Source organism: Diplotaxodon limnothrissa, unplaced genomic scaffold, assembly GCF_057381915.1.
Source record: "Diplotaxodon limnothrissa isolate DT_005_m unplaced genomic scaffold, D_limnothrissa_male_GT1.1 unmapped_scaffold_1, whole genome shotgun sequence".
Classification (NCBI taxonomy): Eukaryota; Metazoa; Chordata; class Actinopteri; order Cichliformes; family Cichlidae; genus Diplotaxodon; species Diplotaxodon limnothrissa.
Window position 1 is genome coordinate 1,432,864 of NW_028188555.1, and position 24,422 is coordinate 1,457,285.

Here is a 24,422-nt window from a genome sequence, read left to right on the forward strand (position 1 = left end):
TGAGAGGCCAGAATGATGTGGGAGGAAACATCAAGAGCCTGTTTGAAAGGAGACACATGTGGATGCTGTGCCAGTCTGTGGTCTGTCAGAAGTCAGCTGAGTCACACTGCAAGAAGCTGCAGAATCTCAGAGGAGGAGATTTGGAAGTGTTTGTGGGACAAACTGGACTCAAAGAAAGAAGATGTTTGTGAAGTCTTTGGTGGAGGTGAGCAGTGTGAAGCAGAACACATGCAGATGAATCAGGAGGTCAGCATCAGTGTCTCCTTGTGGTGGACGGTAAAAGAATCAGAGCCAACGCTCCCGTCCACCCTCGGCATGAAGCAGTGCTGTTTCTGAAACAGGAGGACAAGTCCAGAGAAGACAGAGGAAGCAAAGATGAGGGTGGGACAGGACAGCAGGACTTCCTTCACACCTGCAGCTCCATCACACTGCTGTAGCTCCTCTTCATCACACATGTACCTGCAGCCTGTCTTCAAGTCCAGGAGTCACCTCCACACAGTGTAGAAGCCTCCTGTGCAGACCATGGAGTCCAGCCTCTGTCAGGGAAGTCGGCACTAAAGCCTGAAAGACTTCAATCTGTCTCTGCTCCACCCGAGAAAGACCAGCACCGTACTTGTTGTGCATTCAAGGAGGGAACATCAGCGCTGCATCGTGGGAACAACACCGCAGGAACAAAGACACAGCACGGCCGATGAAGGACGAGGACAAAGGAAAGGTGAGTGAGAAGACCCCGGTGGTGTGGACGGACCTGCAGGGGCTCCAAGACTGAGGAGCAGAGACGTCCATGTACCAGCTGAGGATGCTGCAGTGATCCAGGGAGCTCGGTCCAATCTGAGGCCGTGTGAACTACGTGGACCACAGTTTCTTCACAGACTTCAGCCACGTGAACATCTGGAGATCCAACAGTGCACGAGCTGTGAGCCATCAGCTGTTTCTCTCATCAGCTGCTGTAATGAGAGCTGCTGGAATCATCTCGAGCAGCAGGAAATCACTGATGTTGTTTCTAACCAAAGATATGGGACTGAGCTCCGCTGAGCTCCTTCTACTTTCATCCAGATAGAAACTGCTACAGTCTGCTGATTATTGCTTTGCCTCCATCACACGAGCTCTTTATCCTGTTCTTCACTCTCATTGGTTCTTTGTCTGCTTGTTTTTACAACAGTAGTCTTCTGATTGGTCAAAGGAGACAATCAGCTGTGACTAAATGTAGCTCCTACAGCAGTGATGGGAATAACTACTGAAGCTAATCCAGTATCAAAGCTCAGGAATCAGCAGCTCCCACCTCGTTTTCTTTCAACAACTATTTTTAGCTGCTGTGTTTTTGTGTTTCTGCAGACCTCAGACATCCTGCTGCTCTGGACAACTTTTTCATTCTTTTGTATCATTATTTTGCTTTTCTTTTATTATTATGTTATATGTATTAATATGTGAAACACTTATTCTTTGTGTTTTTGCTTTGCTCCTGTCAAACTGCTTTAATAAAATCTGCTGCAGTCTAAACTGTGGACGTTCCCTTTTTAACCCTTTGTGAAACAATAAAGGTTTAAATCTGAGTATTCATCTATGTTAGTGTTTAATGGGTCTAATAGGTTGCTTTGGCCTTTCCCAGTAATATCTTCCCTTGCAGTCTGTGGTCCAGGCTTCTAAAACCATCCCAGGTTAACAAGAACTACAATCTAGAGGAGAGCTGCCATAACAGGTGTGACTGATGAGATCTGACCTGCAAGGTTACTCAGGTTTGTTTGTATCAGGACAAGCAGGGAAGCCGCCTGGACGTCAAAGTAGTTAGAGCTGGGCGAGTGTCCTCACCCACATCGGCTTCACAACTCTGCATCACCTACTGAGTAAGACTCAGAGCATCAGAGATTAGAAGGTCTACAAAGAGCTGAACCAGACTTCCTGTATAAAGGTTTTAGTTCCACAGATCGACAGTGTCAGCACAACTAAAACGTGGAGACTGACCTCAGAGTTTCAATTTGATGTTGTGGATTCTCCAGAAGAACACACAGCTGCTTCACTCCTGAATCCTGAAGCTTGTGGTCTCTCAGGTCCACCTCTCTGGGATACGAAGGGTTGAGCTTCAGCACTGCTTCCAGATAATCACAGCTGATCTCTGACAAATCACAGCGCTCCAATCTGTATAGAGAATGAAAGATGTAAGTTTATTAGACAAAGTGTGAGCTTGAAATCATTCAGTGTTTCATCATCTGTTCAGAGCTGAAGAAGGTTCAGAATGTAGAAGTTTAGAAAATGGAAACTCCAAACAGCTGAAGCCAACAGGAAGCAGCTTCAAACAAACACAACAAGAGAAAAAACTCTGAATGTTTCACATTAAAGTCGTACATTTCTAACAAGAGTGTTTTAAAGACAGAGTCACTGATGATCATCTTCTGCCCAGTAAAACTTTGGTTTTCCTCATGTGAGTGTTAATGATGCACAAAGACTGTGAGTACAAAGAGGGAGCGAGGAGGATGACAGAGAGATGGTACAGGAACATCAAGAACCCGGCGAGGAAATGAGCAGAAGGACTTTGGAGCCTGTTGGATTGAAGCTTTCACAGAGACGTGTTTGACTGGACACCACCAGGACAGACTTTTAATCCCAGGATTTGGATGAGCTTTCTGTCTTTATGGTCACAAATGATGCTGTAACTCTGTGACTGTCCTGGAACTGTCAGCAGTGTGGTTACGTCCTTTTGACCTGAGTTTCCACAGCTCTTATAACAGCAGTGTACATTCAGACTGAGACACGCTTCAGTCTGTATGGACCTGTTTCTGTAGCTGCCACCATCATTCTACGGTCGTGTCCAAATTCATGGGCTGCATCCTCCCGAGGACCCGGCCTTTGCGGTCTACGTGGGCTGGGTCCTCAGAAGGTCGGGTAGGCTGGAAATAAACGGCTGGGGAAATTGGACGGTCTAGCCTTCTGATTAGCGTCACCGCTGTCTCGGTGGAGTTTAATAAACTCAGCCGTCTGCTCCTTGCTATCTAAAATATAACAGGACACTGGCGTAAATTCTCGACCGTCTCATACTTCTGTTTAATCAGTTTTCTGTTTGACGTTTAGTCAGCTCTGTAAAGACCAAGGAGGAACCCACCTGGGGGATTAATAAAGTTTTATTTTATCTAATCTAATCTAATAACTTTAATCTCAGCCAAACCGATTTACTCACGAACAAACAAAACACTGAAAAAAGCCAAACAATAACATTTTGAGGTTGTCTAAGTGACTTATATATCACGTTTAACCTGAGTAGCGAAAGTCCGCGGTGATCTGAAAATGATGTGCCGGGAGTTGTGCCGTTCTCGGCGGCTTCAGTGACCCTCGAGCTCCCGGCGAGCTATCGAGCTGGTGGGTAGCAGACGTCTCCGAAAACGTCGAAGCACTTTTGCAAATATGCGGTATCTTGATAAACCGAGCAGATATTTGATGTTTACACAGCTACTTTCTCGCCTGAAAATATGTTAAAAGTTTATTTTGTGACCGAAAAAGATTAGTATGAGTCATTTTAAAACTTAGTAGCGGCCGCCATTGTTGGAAACTGGAGTTTGGCTGGGCCGCGCTATGAATTCTGGGATATGGTAGGCCACGAAGGACACACCCGACCCATCCTTCAAATTCGGGGAAAAGGAGGACGCATTTGTTGGCTGCATTCGGAGGAGTCTACGAATTTGGACAGCCTTCGACGTGTCGCTGTGACGTAATCGGTCTACAAATGCGGCCTCAGGAGGATGCAGCCCATGAATTTGGACACGACCTACATGTTTGTACATCAGCTTATCAAATACTGTCTGCTGTCTTCATTTATTACTCTTCACCTGCTTCACTGTCACTGTGTGGGCGGAGCAGCCTGAGCCCCGCCCACACAGACACAGCTCCTCTCTGGAGCAAAACTTCTGCTTCATCTCCGCCTCTTTTCTTCATCCTCCACCTCTCTTTTCTCTTCTTCGGTGTTCTACAGCCACAGAGCCTCACAGCCATTAGCACGCCCATACCTGAGCAGCTAGCATTACCCAGCATGCCGTGCAGCAGTGTCAGTTTGTAAATGTGCAAGAATTCCTGCTCCAAACTGTTTCACAGAGTGCTGTGTGCCGTGACCTTTGACCTGCTAAAGACAGTCAGCTGTGGATTATTCATTGTTGTGTCTGATACTTAGAACTGTGAGGAAGAAGCTACACAGTTAATCAGGGTCCCCTCTCTCTGAATCAGGAAAGGTGGGCAGGCCGCGTGTGGGCCGCGGGCCATACGTTGAGTATCACTGTTTGAAATGTGAACATTGTTCTGCTGCAGTCAATGGACTAAACCAGAGAAGAAGAAAACAGACTTTACCATGAAGATCCTCAGTGTGGATCAGTATAATATCAGCCTGATGTCTGCAGTTTAGTGTCAGCACAACTTTCACATCATATTCATCTCAGCACAACTAAAACATGCTGACTGACCTCAGAGTTTCAAATCGACATCGTGGATTCTCCCGAAAACCACACAGATGCTTCACTCCTGAACCCTTCAGGTTGCTGTAGGTTCCACTCAGGTCCACCTCTGTGGGATACGAGGGGTTGGACTTCAGTGCTGCTGCCAGATATTCAAGGCCAATATCTGACAAACCACAGCTCTTCAATCTGTATAAAGAATGAAAGATGTAAGTTTATTAGACAAAGTGCTTGAAATCATTCAGTGTTTCATCATCTGTTCAGAGCTGAAGAAGGTTCAGAATGTAGAAGTTTAGAAAATGGAAACTCCAAACAGCTGAAGCCAACAGGAAGCAGCTTCAAACAAACACAACAAGAGAAAAAACTCTGAATGTTTCACATTAAAGTCGTACATTTCTCATAAAAACAGGACAAAGACTTGAAAAAGTCGTGTTTTTCCTTCCAGGAACCACATGGCTTCACTTTTAAAGATGAAGTGTGACAGAAATGGACATATTTGAAGTCCAACACCTTTTTCCAGTCACATTATTAAAGCAGACAAACTACAAGCTCATTTTCATTCCAACAAGTCATCTTCTGACCTGGACTAACAACACTGGTCTCTATGTGCAGCTGGCTGTGAGACCAGTGCTCAGGGAGCGTCTACAAAGTGCAACACTGAAAGAACATCACACACTCATTTGCTTCCAGCACTTTCACACAAACATCTACTGTCATCATTCATGTTCCTGCTCCTCTGGATTCACACGGAGCCTCTGCTCATGCCGTTGCCATGGTGAATCATAGTATGTGGCTCCATAACTCAGACTGAGCATGCTCAGAGCTGATTGGCCCGACTCTGATCAGCTGATCTAGAAGAGGAAACTCTGCTATATGTACATTATTACATCTACACCTGAATCACAACACTCACACAAATATATCAACTGTGTTTAATATTTTGGCACGTAGATCATTTATGTGCTTCAGCTCTTCTTACATTTTACCACCAACATGTTTCAAAAGGAGCAGCTTTTACTTTGAAGGCCAGCTGTCTGTGTTTCTTGTTTTCATTGTTGGATAATGGAACAAGTCGATGCTTCAGTGCTTTGAATTAGGAGTGGGTTTTAATAATCGATTCATCGATTAAAATCGATTCTGGCTTGGATAACGTGATATTGATTAATTAAAATCCTGAATCAATTTTTTAATATAAATTTATTTTGCCCGAAATGTCAGAATCTCAGGTTAAACCTCACAAAACTTTAACAACCACCAAACAGCTGAAACAGTAAATGAGAGCAGGAACACGGATTCTGCACAAAGACGTAAACACAAAGCTCGGACCCGCCGACACATCAGAATCAGTGAGATGTCGCCTTTCTCACTGACGGCACGGACACGGTCGGGGCTGAAAGCCGACAGCTCGCCGATTCTGATGTTTCGGCGGGTCCACGCTTTGTGTTTATGTCCTTTTTGCGCTCGATTCTGAAGCTGTTAGTTTTATCTCTCTCCAAACAATATTGACTGAACCAGCAGCAAAAGAAGATCCAAACTACGCTTCACATAAACATCGTCATGAACTCACTCTGACTTTTGCTGTTTTGCTTCCACCAGGATAAAATCACACTTCATGCACAGCTCTCTCTCTCTCTCTCTCTCTCTCTCTGTACTTCAAGAACAGTTTCCTGTTTAAAATCTGTTTTCTGCATTATTTGCTTGCTTGTTACGCACAAGTCTACCGTTGTTTACAGCGCTGTCGGCCGCTGTTTTTTTCCTTTTACTTGCTTTCGAAAAGAAAACCTAATTTCTGCTGTTCAATACTGAACAAATTTAAACTTTTTAAAATTATGCAAATTGCAAAACGCTCAGTTGTGTCTTTAACAAAAACACTGTAACTTTGCTCTGCTTCACTTCAGCAGCATCAGGTAATGTTCATGTGTTGATTCATGGTTTTCTTTCGTTTTTGATCTACTGCAGAATATTTCTATAAAATCCCAGAACAGGAAAATCACCTTCATGTTCTTCCGTGTTTTATCTTCAGCTACTTTGACACAAAGGCCTCTGCTGTGATGCTCACACATTTGATAAAGTCTTGCGAGTGTCAGCTTCCTTTTTATAGACACAAAAATATGTAAATGTACTGAATTATAATATTTCTGTCTGAGGCAAAATTTCCCAGATTCAAATCGAATTGAATCGAACTGAACATTTCCTCATGAACTGTATTAAACTCTGTAAATGAACTGAGAACTATTTCTACATTTGAAACTATGGATTCATTTTCCCGTTCACTTCTGTACGTTAGTGTATGAATGAATGTTAGACTGGGCTCCATGGAAACACTTGGACTGGTCTCAGCTGCCTTCTTTCTGTAGTCCTTTCTCTTCTCCAGCTTCTGTTTGAAATCCTCTCACAGAGCCTGAAACCTGCTTTGCTGTCATGTTTGGGCCTGTGTTCCTCTGTTTTAACACAAACCTCACCACAGCAGCTGTGTGGGTCGTCTCTGTAGCAGCCAGATCAGCTTCTGATACATGAACATCGTCACAGCTCCTAACTTCACCTTTATTAGCTTTGACATTCATGTCTTTCTTTTCTCTGTCTGTTTCCACACAAGCTCAAAGTCTCTGCAGCCTGAAATATAGAAAAACAACAACAGCTGCAGTCAGTGAACTCACCTCAGAGTCTCCAGTCGACAGTTTGGACTCTCCAGTCCAGCACACAGAAGCTTCACTGCTGAATCCTGCAGCTCGTTGTTACTCATGTCCAGCTCTGTCAGATGGGAGGGGATGGACTTCAGGGCCGAGGCCACAACTTCACAGTGAGTCTCTGAGAGTCCACAGTCAGCCAGTCTGAGATTACAGAAAATATAAAATATGTTATTATAAAAGCAGAAAGTCTGCATTATAAACACAGACTGAATGTATATGAAGACAAAACAGAGTGAGGTCATAATCTGATGAACATCTGCTCTTCACATCTGTGCTTCAGCTCCTCTTACTGTGTTTGACATGACACAACGATTGAGTCTCTCTCAGACCTGCAGACTTTTAATGAGAATCTTTGTTTGGCTTTAATCTGCAGATGAAGGAGGAAGATGGTGTCACATTTAGGCTTCCATAACGTCCACAGTCTGTCACTGAGATCTGATCCAGAGTCAAAGTGAAGACACACACTTGGACTGTTTCCTGTCTTGAATCTAGAACATTTTGAATGAGCTCAGCTCAGTGAAGAGTTCCAGCTGGAAAGACGATCTCTGTTTGCTACCTGCTGCTGTCAGGTACGACTGTTCACGTCCACACTCAGGAAAAATCTGCTGACTGTCACCAAACGGAGCAGAAATGTCATCACTGGACAATAATGATGAATGAACTCAGAGCTGCTGATATCACATCTGATTTCAGGGGAACTAAACTAAAAAGGAACAAATAGAAACAACCATCATGACTCTGTTTGACCTTCAGATCAGAAACTATGGTTCAGAACAGCAGCAGGATTTCAGGCACTGTCACATCCTCAACATCCATATTCCAAATGCTCTTCCTGACAGGACACTCTTTGTTCCCACTCAGGGAGTTTCCATGTGTACAAATCATTTCTGAATCTCAGTAGACTGGGAGGTTTTTCCATCTCATGAATCTCTTTCCTAACATCAAACTAGATAAATCAAACAAAGGAACTGGAGTCTGTCTAATTTCTGACCCCAGTAAAGTTTGTACTGGGATACCCCGACATACTCTCTCTCCATCTGCTCCCACAGCCTCATATTCACAGCTGGCCCTTCTCTCAGCATCCACACTCAGGGTGGGGGCGGGGTCAACACCAGTCAAAACCATTGCTTTGGCCTTATGGCCATTTTATTAGTGTTCGTTTCTGAGTAACAAGCAGGCCTACGCACAGGTGTTTGGACATGTGTGGACCCGACCTACACTTAAACTTCTTAAATCCTCTGTTTCTGTGTCACCAGCTACACTTTTAATATTAATGTATTCACTCCGACATTTTTGGAGAGCGGTCAGAGCTCGTACACTGCAGACAGACATGTCTCCCAGCACACAGCTGACTGTCAACTCTCTGAGATTGGATATGATTCATTTAGATTATATCTGTAAGGTGAAGTTTATCTCGGTGTTTATTTGTTCCTGAGGAAGTCAGCTCGGCTCAGATTAAAGTTTAATAACTGAACAATTTCAATGAACCTTAACGCCTCCCTGGAGCATATATGGAACTGAATCAGTCACTTTTCTTTATTTCCTGATGTTCATATGTGACATACATGTTTTAACCATTAATCTGGAATTAAACTGACATTTAATGTATTTTAAGGAGGAAAGAGAAATTTCACCAGAGGATGTTGATGCTGTTCATGGAGACTGAAGACAGAACGATTTATCTGTCTTAATATTTCTGCTGCTCTTTCCTCAGGTGCAAAAATATTTTAACTGTTGGTTTTAATTCAAAATCAATGGTTAAAATGTTAAAATACCAACAAACTTGTGGCGTTAGTGTTGATATTCTGTGAGTTACTTAAAGAGATCACACAGGTACAGGACATATTTTATGTTTAGGTTTATGCATGTTTGTGGTGAGATGTGCATGTAGTGGGCTGTTATGTTGTAAACTGTGTGGATGTGTTTGGGAACAGAAAGATTATTTTACTGCATAAAACGGCGCTGATCAGCTGTTTCTGCCGCTGACACACTCGGCCGGTGAACCACCTGACTCACACAGGCTCTCCTCCTCCACAGTCCTCGTTTATGAAGAGCTTTACAAACACAACATCACGGCTAACAGCTGGATTCTCCCGTTTCAGTGCCAAACAGCCACTTCCTGCTACAGACAGTAAAGTGGACAGTTCGGCGCTAAACATGTTTTTAAAACTTTAAGCTCTTATTTGTTAAAGCCAGCTTCACAGACAGATCTGTGTCAGTGTTTTAGAGCAGGGCTCAGTGGTGTAAACCAGCCTTTATATGTGTTTCATCTCCATTTTTACATTAAACTGAACCAAAACACTGAAATCTGGGACTCTCCACTTTTTGGTTTTAGAAGTGAAGAAGCTGAATGTTCGGATTAAACATCTTCAAGAAACTTAAAGCAGTGCACTCGCTTTTCTTTCTAAGCGGCCTTTCTTAGATCACCTGATATAACCTGAGTAAATTATGTCGAGTGTCAGCGGGGTTTGAAAACTCTGCAGCATGACCCGGGTGTTGCTGGTGGCATCATGAGCTTAGACCCCTCAGTCAGCTCGGTCTAAAGTCATCGTCAGCACTAACAGGCACAAATAGGCTCTAACGTGACAAACTGACCCGACATTTAAAGAGTGCCCACTACAGTCTCAGCTAAAACATATTAAAATGTGCAACGCCAAGGACTGTACACTGGACTCCATTTCAGTGCAAAATAATAAAACGAAGTAAATCCATCCAATCTCCTCTGCCTGTCCTTATCATCAATAAAAACAATTAATAAAACAGAAAATCATAGAAACAGTAATCTTTGTTATTGCATCATCACACATCAGTTCCCAGTAACTAGTCAGAATGAGACGTTGTTTTCATCTTTCTCACACTCATCTCACTCCCCGGTCACAACAGGTGGTGACTTTAACAGGTGTTACAACCTGGCTCAAAGCTGCAAAAGAGGGCGGAGACTGAAAACAGAGACTGGTTTCATTTTGAAGTACTTAATAACCTCGGCTAAAGATGAAAACAGACAGCGTGACAGGGTCTGACAACGAGTGGTGGCGTCGTCCTAGCCGACCTCGGCAGTTATTCACACGCCATGACCAAAAACTCCTGCAGTGTCACAGCAGATAGAGGAGGAGTCACAGAGGAGCGTAACAGCTGTGACAGATGCAACAAGAGGACGAGCTCCACCAGTAAACACACTGAAGACAGGAAAGCAGTCACGAGTGATGTTGGTCCTGTTTTTATCTCCACTAAAACCTCTCTAACGTCACATGTAACAGAACACAGACACGTCTGATTATCAGGGACCACGACCCACATCTTTGCCTCACTATGTTTATAAGAAGAGACTGAAAATAATGATTCTCCCAACACATCACCAACACTTTTATGGCAAACAGATAATAGTGAGTGAAAAGAGGTGAACTGTTTCATATGCAGTTATCAGGGTAAATACATTTAAACCAAAGACACTGGAAGACTAAATGAAAGGAACTGAAGGTGACAATTCAAGAAGCTCAACAGAAGTCAAATGTAACATGATCAAGATTCCCTGTTAAAAACAGATATGTATAGTATAATAGTAGACTACACTAATAATAGTGTATAGTATAGTAGTATACTATATGAAGTCTACACCGCCACGTCCTTAAAATTCAGCGAAATTAAGGACGCATTTGAGGGCTGCATTTCGAGCAGCGACCTTCGTCGTGTCGCTGTGACGTAATCGGCCTTAAAATGCGGCCTTTAAGGCTGCAGACCCTGAATTGGGATACAGCCAGAGTCTGGTCTCTGTTTTCACAGAGGATGTGGTTCTGTTGGCTTCATCAGGTGATGGCCTGCAGCTCACAGTGGAGCTGTTCTCAGCAGAGTGTGAAGCCGTGTGAATGAGGATCAGCATCTGAGGCCATGGTCCTCAGCTGGGAAAGGGTGGAGTGCCCACTCTGGGTCAGAGACGTTCCTGCCCCAGGTGGAGGAGTCTCAGGGTCGTGTAAAGAAGGGGGAGGGGAGCAGGAATCAACAGACAGACCGTTGCTGCGGTAACAGTGAGGTAGACGCTGTACCGGTCTGTCGTGGTGAAGAGAGAGAGAGCTGAGCGTGACAGCGAAGCTCTCAATTTACCGGTCGATCTACGTCCCTGCCCTCACCTATGGTCACGAGCTGTGGGCAGTGACTGGAAGAACCAGATCGTGGTTACAAGTGGGGCAAATACATTTTCTCTGAAGGGTAGCTGGTGTCTCCCTTGGAGACGGGGTGAGGAGAATCCCCTTCACAAAAACTAATCAAGTGAACAAGACTCTCCAGGAGGTAAACATTTAAATATCCAAGTCCACCATAAAGAGAAAACTGCATGAAGGTAAACACAGATGGTGCATTACAATTCATTGCATGTGTTTTACATGAAGAATGGAGGATATACCGTCCACTTTCACTCTGTCTTTAACAGCAAGTGGCTCTTTGTTGTTTGGCTAGCTGCACTGAAACAGGAGAATCCAGCTGTTAGCCGTAATGTTGGTGTTTGTAAAGCACTTTATAACCAAGGACTGTGTTTTTAATTTAAACATTAAACTATTAACCGACACTGATCAATGATGTAATGATCACATCTGGACTCACCGAGCCTTTCTGCAGTTCCTCACAGCTGGAATCAGTCTCAGTCGTCCCTCCTTTGAAGCTTTGTACTTCTGCAGGTCAAACTCATCCAGAACCTCCTCTGACATCTGCAGCATGAAGGCCAGAGCTGAGCAGTGGATCTCAGAGAGTTTCTTTGACCTTTGCTTTGACTTCAGGAACTCTTGGATCTCCTGATGTACTGAGAGGTCGTTCATCTCCATCAGACAGTGGAAGATGTTGATGCTTCTGTCAGGAGAGGATTTAAACTTCTTGTTATTCTTCAGGTTCTTGATGACTCTCTGGATGGTTTCTGGACTGTTCTCTGTCTGACCCAGCAGACCTCCTAAGAGTCTCTGGTTGGACTCCAGACAGAGGCCATGAAGGAAGCGGACAAACAGGTCCAGGTGGCCATTTTTACTCTGGAGGGATTTCTCCATGGCTCGTTTAAGGAAATCATCCAGAGATGACTCTTTGTATTTTTTTCCCAGGAAGTCCTTCAGCACCTCTGACTTCCTGTTGGTGAAACAGTGGAACATGTAGACTGCAGCCAGAAACTCCTGGATGCTCAGATGAACAAAGCAGTAGACTGGTTTCTGGAAGATCACACACTCTCTTTTGAAGATCTCTGTACAAACTCCTGAGTACACCGAGGCCTCTGTCACATCCAGACCACACTGCTCCAGGTCTTCTTGGTAGAACATGATGTTTCCTTTCTCCAGATGTTCAAATGCCAGCCTCCCCAGTTTCAGAAGAACTTCCCTGTCAGCCTCTGTCAGCTCCTGTGGACTCGTCCCATGTCCCTCGTAGTACTTGTTCTTCTTCCTCTTTGTCTGAACCAGCAGGAAGTGTGAGTACATGTCAGTCAGGGTCTTGGGCAGCTCTCCTCTCTGCTCTGTAGTCAACATGTGCTCCAGAACTGTAGCAGTGATCCAGCAGAAGACTGGGATTCTACACATGATGTGGAGGCTCCTGGATGTCTTCATGTGGGAGATGATTCTGCTGGACAGCTCTTCATCACTGAATCTCCTCCTGAAGTACTCCTCCTTCTGGGCGTCAGTGAAGCCTCGTACTTCTGTTAGCCTGTCAACACATGTAGGAGGGATCTGATTGGCTGCTGCAGGTCGGGAAGTTATCCAGACGAGAGCCGAGGGAAGCAGATTCCCCTGGATGAGGTTTGTCAGCAGCTGGCTGACTGATGACTTCTGTGTGACATCAGACAGCAGCTTCCTGTTGGTGAAATCCAATGAAAGTCTGCTTTCATCCAGGCCGTCAAAGATGAACAAAAGCTGAGAGACAGCCAGCTTCTCTGCTGTGACCTTCTGTAGTGTTGGATGGAAAACATGGAGCAGCTCCAGAAGACTGTACTGCTCATCTCTGATCAGGTTCAGCTCCCTGAATGAAAGCAGAACCACCACACTGACATGTTGGTTCTCCAAGCCCTCTGCCCAGTCCAGAGTGAACTTCTGCACTGAGAAGGTTTTTCCAACACCAGCCACGCCGTTGGTCAGAACCACTCTGATGGGTCTCTGTTGGTCAGGTAAGGCTTTAAAGATGTCCTGGCACCTGATTGGAGTGTCATGGAGGGCGTCCATCTTGGAAGCTGTCTCCAGCTGCCTCACCTCATGTTGGCTATGAACCTCTTCACTCTGTCCCTCTGTGATGTAGAGCTCAGTGTAGATCCTGTTGAGGAGGGTTCTACTTCCTGTTTCATCACTTCCTTCAGTCACATGTTCACATCTCCTCCTCAGACTGATCTTATGTTCATCTAAAACCTCCTGCAGACCAACATCTGCTGAAAGAAAGAAAAACAGACAGAAAACTCTTCAATGTCTGAACAACAACAAGAAGTCCAGTTTTCAGAAATGAGTCCATCAGCAGACAGATGTTCAGTCTTACTTTGTACACAGCTGCTCTGACTGGCTGTCTGCAGTCCAGCTCTGCTTCTGGATCTTTCTCCACACTGGGGACAGGACCAGTCTCCTGATGAAGCAGACTGGTCCCAGTATGAGGAGATGCACTGTCTGCAGAACCAGTGTCCACAGCTGGTAGAGACTGGATCCTTCAGGACGTCCTGACACAAAGCACAGCAGGACAGCTGCTGCTCCTCACAGACACCACTCCTCTTCCTCCCTCTGTGAACACATTTCTTTATCACTAAAATCATTGACTGTCAGTGACAAACATCCAGATTTGATGACACTGTGCAGAAGCTCTGATGGTCACAGAGAAAAGTCAAAGTGGAGAAACTTGTGTTTGAGTTCAGAATCCAAGTTTCCTTTGCTGTTCCTGCCTGTCTTATTAAACACAGAGTGATCAGCCTACAAACTCCACAGTAAAAGCCTTCATCACAGAGCTGATTATGTCCTTCACTGGATGTACTGGAAGTTTGGGATCCATCACTCTGAACTGACCTTTGACCTCCTCTAAAAACTGTGGTGGAGCAGCGGTGTCACATTCAGAGCTTTCAGCTTTATTTTGAAAGAGTTCAGTCATCAGGAAGTGAACTTCTGGGTTCTGATTTCCTTTCTATTATTTTACAGAAGTGAAGAAGAAGAACTAAAAGCTTTGAAATGATCTGAGTGATATTTTTGAACATTGCCACCAAATTGAGTTCAGCCTCCAGCAGTAACTTTGTTTCATGATGCCTCCCTGATGATGTGATGTTTGATTACAAACCTGTTTATGTGTTAGACATTAATCACATGAACACAGGCAGAAAAAAGAAGCCAATGAAACAAATGACAGAAACGTGTTCATTCACTGCCATGATCCATATTTGATATGTACAGATGTTTGTAAAGAACACGTGTGCAGCGCTTTGTTCTGAGTATCTGCTGTCAGCACACAGTGCAGCAATAACTACAACCACACGTTTCTGTAGATCCTGAACATCAGCCTGGAGGAATCTGACCTCAGGTCTGCACACAGACGAGCTTCACCTCTGGGATGATGCTGGCTTCAGCTCCTTCTACAATCAGGCAGAAGCTTCTGCACCATCAGGACACAAACAGAGAGGAGCTTCTATCCTCAGACCATCCAAGTCCTAAATCAGAACATGCTCCCCTCATAGCATCACCATCAGGGTTTCAACAGGACCTTACATCATGTTCTTGTCTCACTGTCATATTTCAGATCATACCTGATTCATTATGACGTCACACGCTGCTACACTGATCCTGCTGCTTCATTACTGCTGATATTACTCTGCTCACTCTGTTCAGTTACTCTGTTTACATCACTTTGCTCATTTGCTTTGTTCTGCTTGCACTGCTCTGTCAGTACATGCTGTGCTAATGTGGCACAAAGCACTTTAACATTACATCTGCACAATGTTTCATTATTTCATTTAATGATTGTTTATAATGTTTTGTCCAGTCACAGGAGCAGCTCAGCACATTTCACTGTGTTGTACGTGTATGACGATGCCTGTGACAAATAAACAGCCTCGGACTCTTCAATCTTCTGCATTTCTTTGGAGATCAGCTCAGTGGCCTGTTGAGACCATCTTTCTATTTCTGATGACTCAGTTCAGATTATTATCCTGATACTTTCTTTTAAAATGTGATGAAATCATTTATCTGATGTTCTGACACAAATACACCAAAACAATCCCAAACAGCACAAACCACCACGTTACACACAGTGTAATAAAAATACAGGCAACTACAAATAAAAACACTTTAAAATATAAACTAAAATTACAAAGTGGTCACAGAATTTCAAACACCCGTAAATGAGTCAGCAGCTCTCTTACATGGTCAGCTGGGCTCCATGATTGAAGAACATTGTTGCTGCAGGTTCATGACTGAAGTCTGGAGGATCTATTTCTTTGGACCAGTCACTCCTCACAGACACACAGCTGGATACTGGAGACTGTGACCTCTGACCTCTGCAAACACAAACACATCACATGAATTACTGATTAATCTCTGTTTAAAATCTTTTAAGCAGCTGCAAACACACAAACTGGATGATGTGATGGTTTCTGTCAGTAATAGTTGTCTCAGATTAGAGTACAGACGGCTGCAGAGACGTTCACAGCAACAGAGAAGAAATCATTACCTTGGATTGCATTACTACTACGATTGATACTAGCATTATCGTACCCGGACCACCATTAGGAATCATCTATGATGTCACTGGTAGAACATTTATAGAAACAACCTTTGAACTCTGAGTCAGCAGCTCTCTTACATGGTCAGCTGAGCTCCATGATTGAAGTTCACTGTTGCTGCAGGTTCATGACTGAAGTCTGGAGGATCTATTCCTTTGGACCAGTCACTCCTCACAGACACACAGCTGGATGCTGGAGACTGTGACCTCTGACCTCTGCAAACACAACCACATTGCATTCATTTCACATCAATTAGTACACCACAAAAGGCATGCAAGAAACACAGTATGAAGGCAAACTTCTGGCTTCAATAACATTCAACAGGTCAGGTGGAAACTTTTCTCAGATTTGATTCATGTTTTTATAGAACGATCCAGCTAAAAAAAATATACCATTAGGTCAGGGGTCAGCAACCTTCAGGACCCAAAGAGCCATTTGGAGCCAGTTTCCACGCAAAAGAAAACACTGGGAGCCACAAATACTTTTTGACATCTAGAATGAAGATAACACTGTATATACTGTTTTTTACCTTTATGCTTTGTGTGTGCCTGATTGACAAATCTCCTCCGTGTCGTGTCTCCTGCGCTTGCCAAATTTATCATGTTTGGTTTTGATAACCATCACGTCCAATAGAAAAAACAGCACAAAAACACCCATAACTATGAGCCTCATTCGGAAATAGACACCTGCACCGCGAGGGAAAAAGGCGCACGAAAGTGGCGGGCAGATGAAGACAAACCGCGGCATAATAATACTTTTACGTTTTGCAATCTACAAAGGTTTGCACTTTGAGAATCAATTGTGAGAACTGTGACCAATGTTCATGTGTGTGGGGAAAACAGTGTATAAAGTGCGTGACCAGGGGCTAGTTATTCTGAGAACCCCTGCTGCAATAAATGAGGGACCACTGTATATACTTTCTCTGATTATTATATTGCTGCACCCACAGGTATGTACAGCAAGCACTGATAGCTTTTTAGTCGGTGGGATTCCCTTGTGATCACCTTTACTAAATATCTACAACCAATCTGATTATATCCTGTTTTTGTTTTTTTCAATGTTGAAATTAAAATCTAGTAGCAGCCTTCTCATTTCTGTGTTTTGTGCTATTTTACAGGCCCACAGGGGAGGACAGCTCCGAGGCAGATGAGGGACGGGTCCCAGGACGGTCCATCGGCGGTGGAGCTGGCCACCCTGGAGTCCCTGAAGAGGCCACACCAGTCTCCAATGGAGCATTTCCTCCTCAGCCTTGTTCCTGCTCTGGAGAGCAGCTAGTCCTTTTTATTCCTGTCTCTCTGTAAATTCTTATATTTTATATATTTATGTTTAATGTTTTTCTGTTTGAGACTTTTAATATTATTTCAAATAAATGTTTATAATGACTAATGTCTCAGTTCTACTACACAGCAAATGTTGGCACACGACTTGACACATGTAGAATTTATTTCATATTATACTAATGACAAAATATACTGATACAGTGGGATGCAGAAGTTTGGGCAACCTTGTTAATAGACATTATTTTCCTGTATAAATTGTTGGTTGTTACAATAAAAAATGTCAGTTAAATATCATACAGGAGACACACACAGTGATATTTGAGAAGTGAAAAGAAGTTTACTGGATTTACAGAAAGTGTGCAATAATTGTTTAAACAAAATCAAGCAGGTGCATCAATTTGGGCACCACAAAAAAGAAATGAAATGAATATTTAGTGTATATCAATGTGTGTGTCTCCTATATGATAAATGGGGTGCCTTTGTCTGGATGTGCTTCCCATCCAGAGCTGCACAGCACAGAGGAAAGTTCCAGCGCTCCTGGAATCCCTCTGTGATGGACCGCCAGTCTCCAGGTGAAGGCACAGCCATGAAGTCGTCCACTAGACAGTCCCAGATGGACGTCGCTGCCTGGGGGGTGATCTGGCACACCGTGGACACACCGACTCTGTAACTGAACGCGATGGTCCTGAAGGAGTCCCCAGTGACAAGAAACCTGGACAGAATTGTTCAATAATAGTATTATGTGTACTGCAGTTACAAAATACATTATTCAAATTCCAAAATACTTTTGTGATGTCAGATTTAAATCACAAAACTTAAATCTTACATAAAACATATTGTAATTATAAGGATAATTACAAAATGTATATTAGATCATATCTAAAACAGTTGTGTTTTGTTTTAACTTTAACATATCATAATTTGATTGGTAGCAACTTTTACCACTACAGTGAGCCAATCACTCATAATTCCTAAACATGTCAATCAGGTAGGAATGAAGTAAGACATTAATAGAAATAAAGAGTTGTATGTTGACATGTAGCCCTTTCCTTGCTTAAATCATTGTTAATATTTTTGACAAATTAACCTGTGATAAGACAGCATATCAAGATAGAATATGCTAGATAGAACCATATAACTAAAGATGAATCAAACTGTTCAGTTTTATCTAACTCTCAGTTTAAAGAAAGGCTGGTGACCCCTGTTATAGAGTCTGACAACTGCAGGGATTATATACAAATATTCATCTATACCAGAATTAAACCAGGTCTAAATAAAAAGGAGTGAGTATCACTACAAAGATTAACCCACAGTGGTCCTAATACCAGTTTGAAATCAGCAAACACCGAGAGCATACATGACACCACAGCCATGCTATCATTGCTAACACTGATAACAGCATAAATTGAATTAAATCGGGACTTGATGAGACATTTCGAGTATCACTAGAAATATTATAAATAGTCGTCTCCATACCACAGTTTGCGTTCAGTAAACACAGACGGCATTCATTGATAGCATAGCACATCCATGTTAGCAGTGTATAAATGGATGGTTTAGCATATATTAGCACAGGTATCAATAAAGGACTACCGTATTAAACACTTTTACTAACCTCAGGCAGATGGACAGGCGCTCTGCAGGTGGGATTGAGCACCTGTAGTTGGTGTCTAGGCGGGCGATGCTGGGAACAATGCGGGACAGCAGGTCCTCAAACTGGGCGAGGGAAAGATATCGCTGAAAGCGGCCGTCATCCAGGCGCAGCTCCTGGAGCAAGTGGTGAAACTCACCAAACTGCTCACGCCTCTGGAGGACCTGATGGACCCAGGTACGGCGAGGACGTCCTTAACGTCGCTGCTCTGCTCTCCACAGTAAATAGAGAAGGGAGACTCTCTCTTCAAACGCTAGCTCGACAGCTGACAAGGATACCGGTCTGGCACAACTTCCTCCCACATCTCCGGTTCACGCGCCTCAAAATATCATATTTTGACGCGCGATGGATTTTTCTTGGACACGCGTTGAGGCGCGAATGTGCATGCGTCAAATTAGGGACGTTTGGGGCGTTTTGTTCGCGTCCATCACGTTCGGTGTGAACACACCGTTAGGTGCGTTGCTTATGAAATCCATGAAGTGCTACAGAGAAAATTACATGTTATTTATGTAATGAGCACATTTGAACTCTTACAGAAATATAACCAAAGGAAAGACACCCAGCTGAACTAAAATGATGTAGCAAACAAAAGCTGCTGTGAGCCGCCACCCTTATATCTCCTTTGGGCTTTTGGAGCCTTGAGCTGACTTTTAAAAAATAATTGGAATAAAGCTCTATGCTGCTGAAAGATGAAAAATAGATATTTGCAAAATTCTGCCTAAATATGTATTTTACCTGGTTAATGTGTGTGGCGGGGCGTGGTCTGCAGCGCCGCTGCAGGGGAGGCGGACGCACCTGAGCGGCACCCGCAATCACGCCTCGCCGCCTTAACGTCTGTGCTGTTGTGTTGGTGTGTCGGGCTGTGAGCTGCAAAGCTACAGCCGGCTGTGTGCGTACAGCAACCGTGTGTGAAAAGTGGTCAATAAAGAGAAGCTGAAAAGCGTGTTCATGCAAACATCGTCGGGTCTGCCGTGATATGTTTACAACGGGACTTCTGCTCCTGAACCTCTGCGCACAGCGTCTGCAGGTCGGGGCTGTACGAAGTCACTTTCATCTTTACAGGACTGTAAGCTGTCGTCTGTGAGGCGTGAGCGGTGTTTGTTTTTAACATAGTTCACGGTGGAGAACAGCTGCTGACATAATGTGGATCCGAAGATCCATAATTGGCCTACCTGGGGCTGAAAGTCTCGATAAATGCACGGCGTTTCGGCGGGTACACCGGCTTCCACGAGTGTGACGCTTATTTGAACGATGAAAAAATAAAAAATATAATTTTCTTTTTATATTTCAATATCACAATAATCTTCCAATTTAGAACTACAAGTTAAAAAAGAACATAAATAAAATACACTTCAGCTAAATACTTCTAATTTATTTTCCCAAACCACGAGGAGCCGCACTGTAAGGACTAAAGAGCCGCAGGTTGCCGACCCCTGCATTAGTGTTAGTCAATGTTGCAACTGAACTGAAAAACAAAAGATTTTGGTCAGGTCCAAAGAAACAAAGTCACTATTAATACAACACAACCCCCCCAAAAAGAGCCATGTAGACCCCGGGCTCTATGGGTCTTGTGCTCGGAGCTTGTTCCTGTGCTGCCATGATTAGTGCCTCTGTGCTGTCTTTCAGTCCAGCTTTGTTCAGCCACTGGTAGGATTTCTGGATGTCAGCCACTTCCTCTGCCTGCTGGTGGTGCAAACTGTGTTGTTCTGAGTTTCATTGCACGTCTTTGTCCAAAGCACCAGACAAAGGGCAAAGTAGATGCATTTGCATCAGCAGGAAAATACACCCCAAACTAGCATCATCATTATACAACTTTAACAACTGCCACTAAATGATACTTCATACACAGACCAGTGTTAGGTTAAGTTATGATGTCACTGGTAGAACATTTATAGAAACAACCTTTGAACTCTGAGTCAGCAGCTCTCTTACATGGTCAGCTGAGCTCCATGATTGAAGAACATTGTTGCTGCAGGTTCATGACTGAAGTCTGGAGGTTTTTCTCTGGACCAGTCACTCCTCACAGACACACAGCTGGATACTGGAGACTGTGACCTCTGACCTCTGCAAACACAAACATCAATAAGTGATCAGTTCTCTCTGACAGCCATATGATCAGCTGATCCCTCTGTGATATTGTGTCTGCCTCATAACGCTGACAGGTCAGCCAATCATCAGCGGTTTTTTCTGTCTCTGAATGAACTCAGTTTGTTCTCAGCTCTTCTCTCTGATTCTGCTGCACTGACTTCACTTAAACTTACAGAGTTCAGATCTTAGCAAGAAAACAAGTCAATAAAAATCAAACTCAGATCAAACAGTTTGAACCAATCACAGATCAATGATTCTGTCATGGTTATGTTGAAATGACTAATAAAGTTAGTAGTGTTCTTACATTATTGCTGCAGGTCCATGACTGTAAGGTGGAGGTGTTTGTGTAACCCCGTCACTCCTCACAGACACACAGCTGGATGCTGCAGATGCTGCTCCGTCCTCTTCCTCCATCTTCTTGATGTCAGGGTGGAGTTAGTCTGAGAGGTAAACACACACACTCAGAGGTGCTGTTGTACTGGAAGCATCACACTGACGGCTTTCTAATGTTGGAGCTTTGGCCCTAAAGTCCAAACCAGTTATTTTAGAGGCTCAAAGTCTTTAAAAAACACCAAAACCATCACATTATTTAATAAGTACATGATCAGGTGGATGAAGGAACTCAGTGTGTTTGGGATCATCATCATGGTGAGGAGCCCACATGTTACGGCTCCTTTGGAGAGAAGCTGAGGATCACTGCAGGAAGTGAGCTCATGAAACCAAACTGCTGTTTGTGAGCAGGATGACTCTGTTATTGGACCTGGGGCCCGTTCTTCGTACCGCGCTAAGTGAGTTAGCTGGATGAGATTGTTGACGATTTCGCGTGATCTTGGATCGTTCGGTTCCCCGAAGCCCATCCGGGACTTGCTGTCATAGCAACAGAGCCGTAAGCGTAAACCTGCTCGGGAGCAGGTTTACTTTATGTAAACAGGATTAGATCGCGGCCACGCAGGTATGTCCGCTTCATTTATACGAAAGCAACAGCGATATTCCACCACTGTTTCACCATAAATAAATAACATCAATGTAACTAAAGACAATGCAGCACCTGATCCATTTATTGATTTCACACAGGTCATTTCCTAAAAAAGGGAAATGTACTATTAACATTCTATTACATGTATGTGATTATTACAGATGTAATTCATATTTCAGAGTAGCAATTGTAAATTACTTCGTGTAATCAAGATGAGAGACCACGGCTATAAAAGCGAAGGTGGATTTGGGAAGTCTGTCGCAGCCATGTCCTGTCCGTTTACGCGAGCCACCCATTGCGGGAGGTGCAAGATTGATAAGGAGAGTCCTCAGAATTCAGCGTATATTGCGGGACAGACAGGATCCTTTAACTCAGCGCGACAGTGTGCTCATAGAGAGATATCGATTTTCCCGTGAGGATATTATTTACTTAACCAACTTGTTGACGAGGGGGTGCAGGACCACCACCTGTCTTTTGTTGCTCTGCTCTTTTCTTGGTTGCTGTTATAAACAAACAGATTATTCCAGGGTCTCTTTCCAAGAGACGAAAAGCAATATAAGTGATAAATATTACCATTCTGTAGAATATTCTTATATTTCACTTTTACCTGTTCCCATGTTCTAGTGGGTCCTGTTGTGGCTCTAATGTGTAAGGGGATATAATATAACAATATAATATAATGTAATATAATATTGGATAATATAGTGTAATATAATAAATCTATAAATAAATAATAAAGTGACTGAATAGTGGTATTGTCATGCGCTTTGGGTGCCTTGAAAAGCGCTATATCAATCCACTCCATTATTATTGTTATTATTAAATTACTTACGAGTTTGATTTGTCAGCAACTTCCTGCCAGCCCTCTCTCCTTGCTTTTGCAGCCTTTGCAGTGTTCCCTTGCGTTTTAATTAAACTCTGAAACTCCTGAAATCCCTCAATCATGAGTTCTTGCTCTGCTGCCGGAAAATACCGAGCGCGCCCCTTCGACATTTTCGCCGACCAATCAGCGGGTTGCCGATCAATGTTTCTACTATCGATGCGTAGCCCCTTTTACGACACCCAGTGATGTCACATTACTGCGTCCAGCTGTACTAATCGTCAACAGCAGGTGTGTTCGGGGAACCGGATTAGCGAGCTCACGGTTAGCGCGATGGTTTGGTCTTGGATGTGTCATTTGATCTTGGATGTAGTAAGCGACGTACGAAGAACGGGCCCCTGCTCTGTGTTCTACATATGATCAATACTTCAAATATCTGTAAACATCTCATCTTATATTTGTTGCACTTGGTCACATCTGTGTTTAAAAGTAGATTTTTAATGTCACTGAGAGTTCTTTTCTACCTTTATTGATTTATTTTGGAATAAATTAAATATAAAGGTGCCAAAAACTGCCTGCAGCTTCTGCTCTGTGACAGGAAACTACTGTCAGGCTCAAAATGACTTCAGATTATTCATCACAGAGTGTTTATAGATCACAGGACACGTTACAGTTTTACAGCCTCACGGACATAAAACTCTTAAAGTTTGTTTCTGAAGGGATTTTCAGATCAGACCTGATGTTTCTGCCTACAGCCTGTTTACCGATATAATCAATATCAGATATCAGAGCAACAGAAACCTCGGTGATCAGGACGCCGGGACTGAGAACAGGAAGTGGCTCAAACGTCGCACTTTCATAAAGTGAACTCCACTCACAGAGTTTCTGTTGCCATTTTAGTTTTAAAAACACGTCGTGATAAGGGCGGGTCTTACTGTGAACCGGCACGCTCATTGGCTAATAACTTGAGATTGACAAGTCGTTATCCAATGAGCGCGCGGCTTCTCCCAACATAAAGTAGTTTCCTTTGAAAAACCAAAGTCTGATTATTTTTGCCTCCACTGACGGAGCCTGTTGTTCCCGCCACAGAGACACAGTAATGTCAGAGCGGTGTTAACACTCACCTGCCTCAGCACAGCTCTCACTCTCCTCCTGCTCTCTCAGCTAAACTCACTTCCTCTCTACTTACAGGAAACCAGCGCTCAGAGGAGCCGACCGGCCTCACGTTTCACCCACAGACACGAACAGCGTGGAATTATTTTATGTCATAAGAAGAAACATATTCATGTTAACACTCACCTGCCTCAGCTCCACCTTCCTCCTCCTGCTGCTCTGAACGGAGGATCAACACTTTCACTTTCAAGGTTCAAGGTTCAAGGTTCTTTATTTGCCACATGCATAGTTATATAAGTATAACACACAGTGAAATGTAGCCTGACACGCTCCTCAACATGTGCAAAAATTGGGGGGGTAGAGGAAGAACATTATATATATATATATATATTGGGTGAATGTACAGTAGTAGCAGCAAGCAGGTGAATTCTGTACATTAATATGAATAGACATCTGACTATTTTACAGGATAGACAATATAAACATATTTAAAATTAAAGGAATTTGAAATGTACATTGTTTCACTGCTCCTCCCTAAACACAGAGGATGCTGGGACTTGTAGTTTTTACCTTGTGTGATATTTATGGCTGTGACACTAAATCACAGCATGAAAACTTCCTGCAAATATGTCACAGGCGATAAAAGTTTCACATTAAAGGTGAAGTT

General features: G+C 43.4%; 2 protein-coding genes across 2 annotated transcripts in view; both read right to left on the bottom strand.

The window, feature by feature from the left end:
* LOC146606982 (ribonuclease inhibitor-like) overlaps positions 1-7,365 on the bottom strand; it is a 29,182-nt gene extending 21,817 nt beyond the window's left edge. Inside the window, exons 1-3 of the mRNA XM_085349125.1 lie at positions 7,091-7,365; positions 4,443-4,622; positions 1,963-2,136 (exon numbers count right to left, since the gene is read on the bottom strand). Of these exons, the coding sequence (XP_085205251.1) occupies positions 1,963-2,136; positions 4,443-4,622; positions 7,091-7,365 (629 nt within the window). The remainder of the gene's footprint in view (positions 1-1,962; positions 2,137-4,442; positions 4,623-7,090) is intronic.
* A 4,163-nt stretch (positions 7,366-11,528) lies between these two features.
* LOC146606984 (protein NLRC3-like) lies at positions 11,529-16,106 on the bottom strand. The gene is made up of 4 exons (XM_085349116.1): positions 15,908-16,106; positions 13,610-13,845; positions 11,717-13,505; positions 11,529-11,577 (listed from the first exon to the last, which is right to left on the bottom strand). Exons 1-4 carry the CDS (start codon positions 16,063-16,065, stop codon positions 11,529-11,531), a joined length of 2,232 nt encoding a protein of 743 aa, XP_085205242.1. The 5' UTR covers positions 16,066-16,106.
* Positions 16,107-24,422: the final 8,316 nt, after the last annotated feature.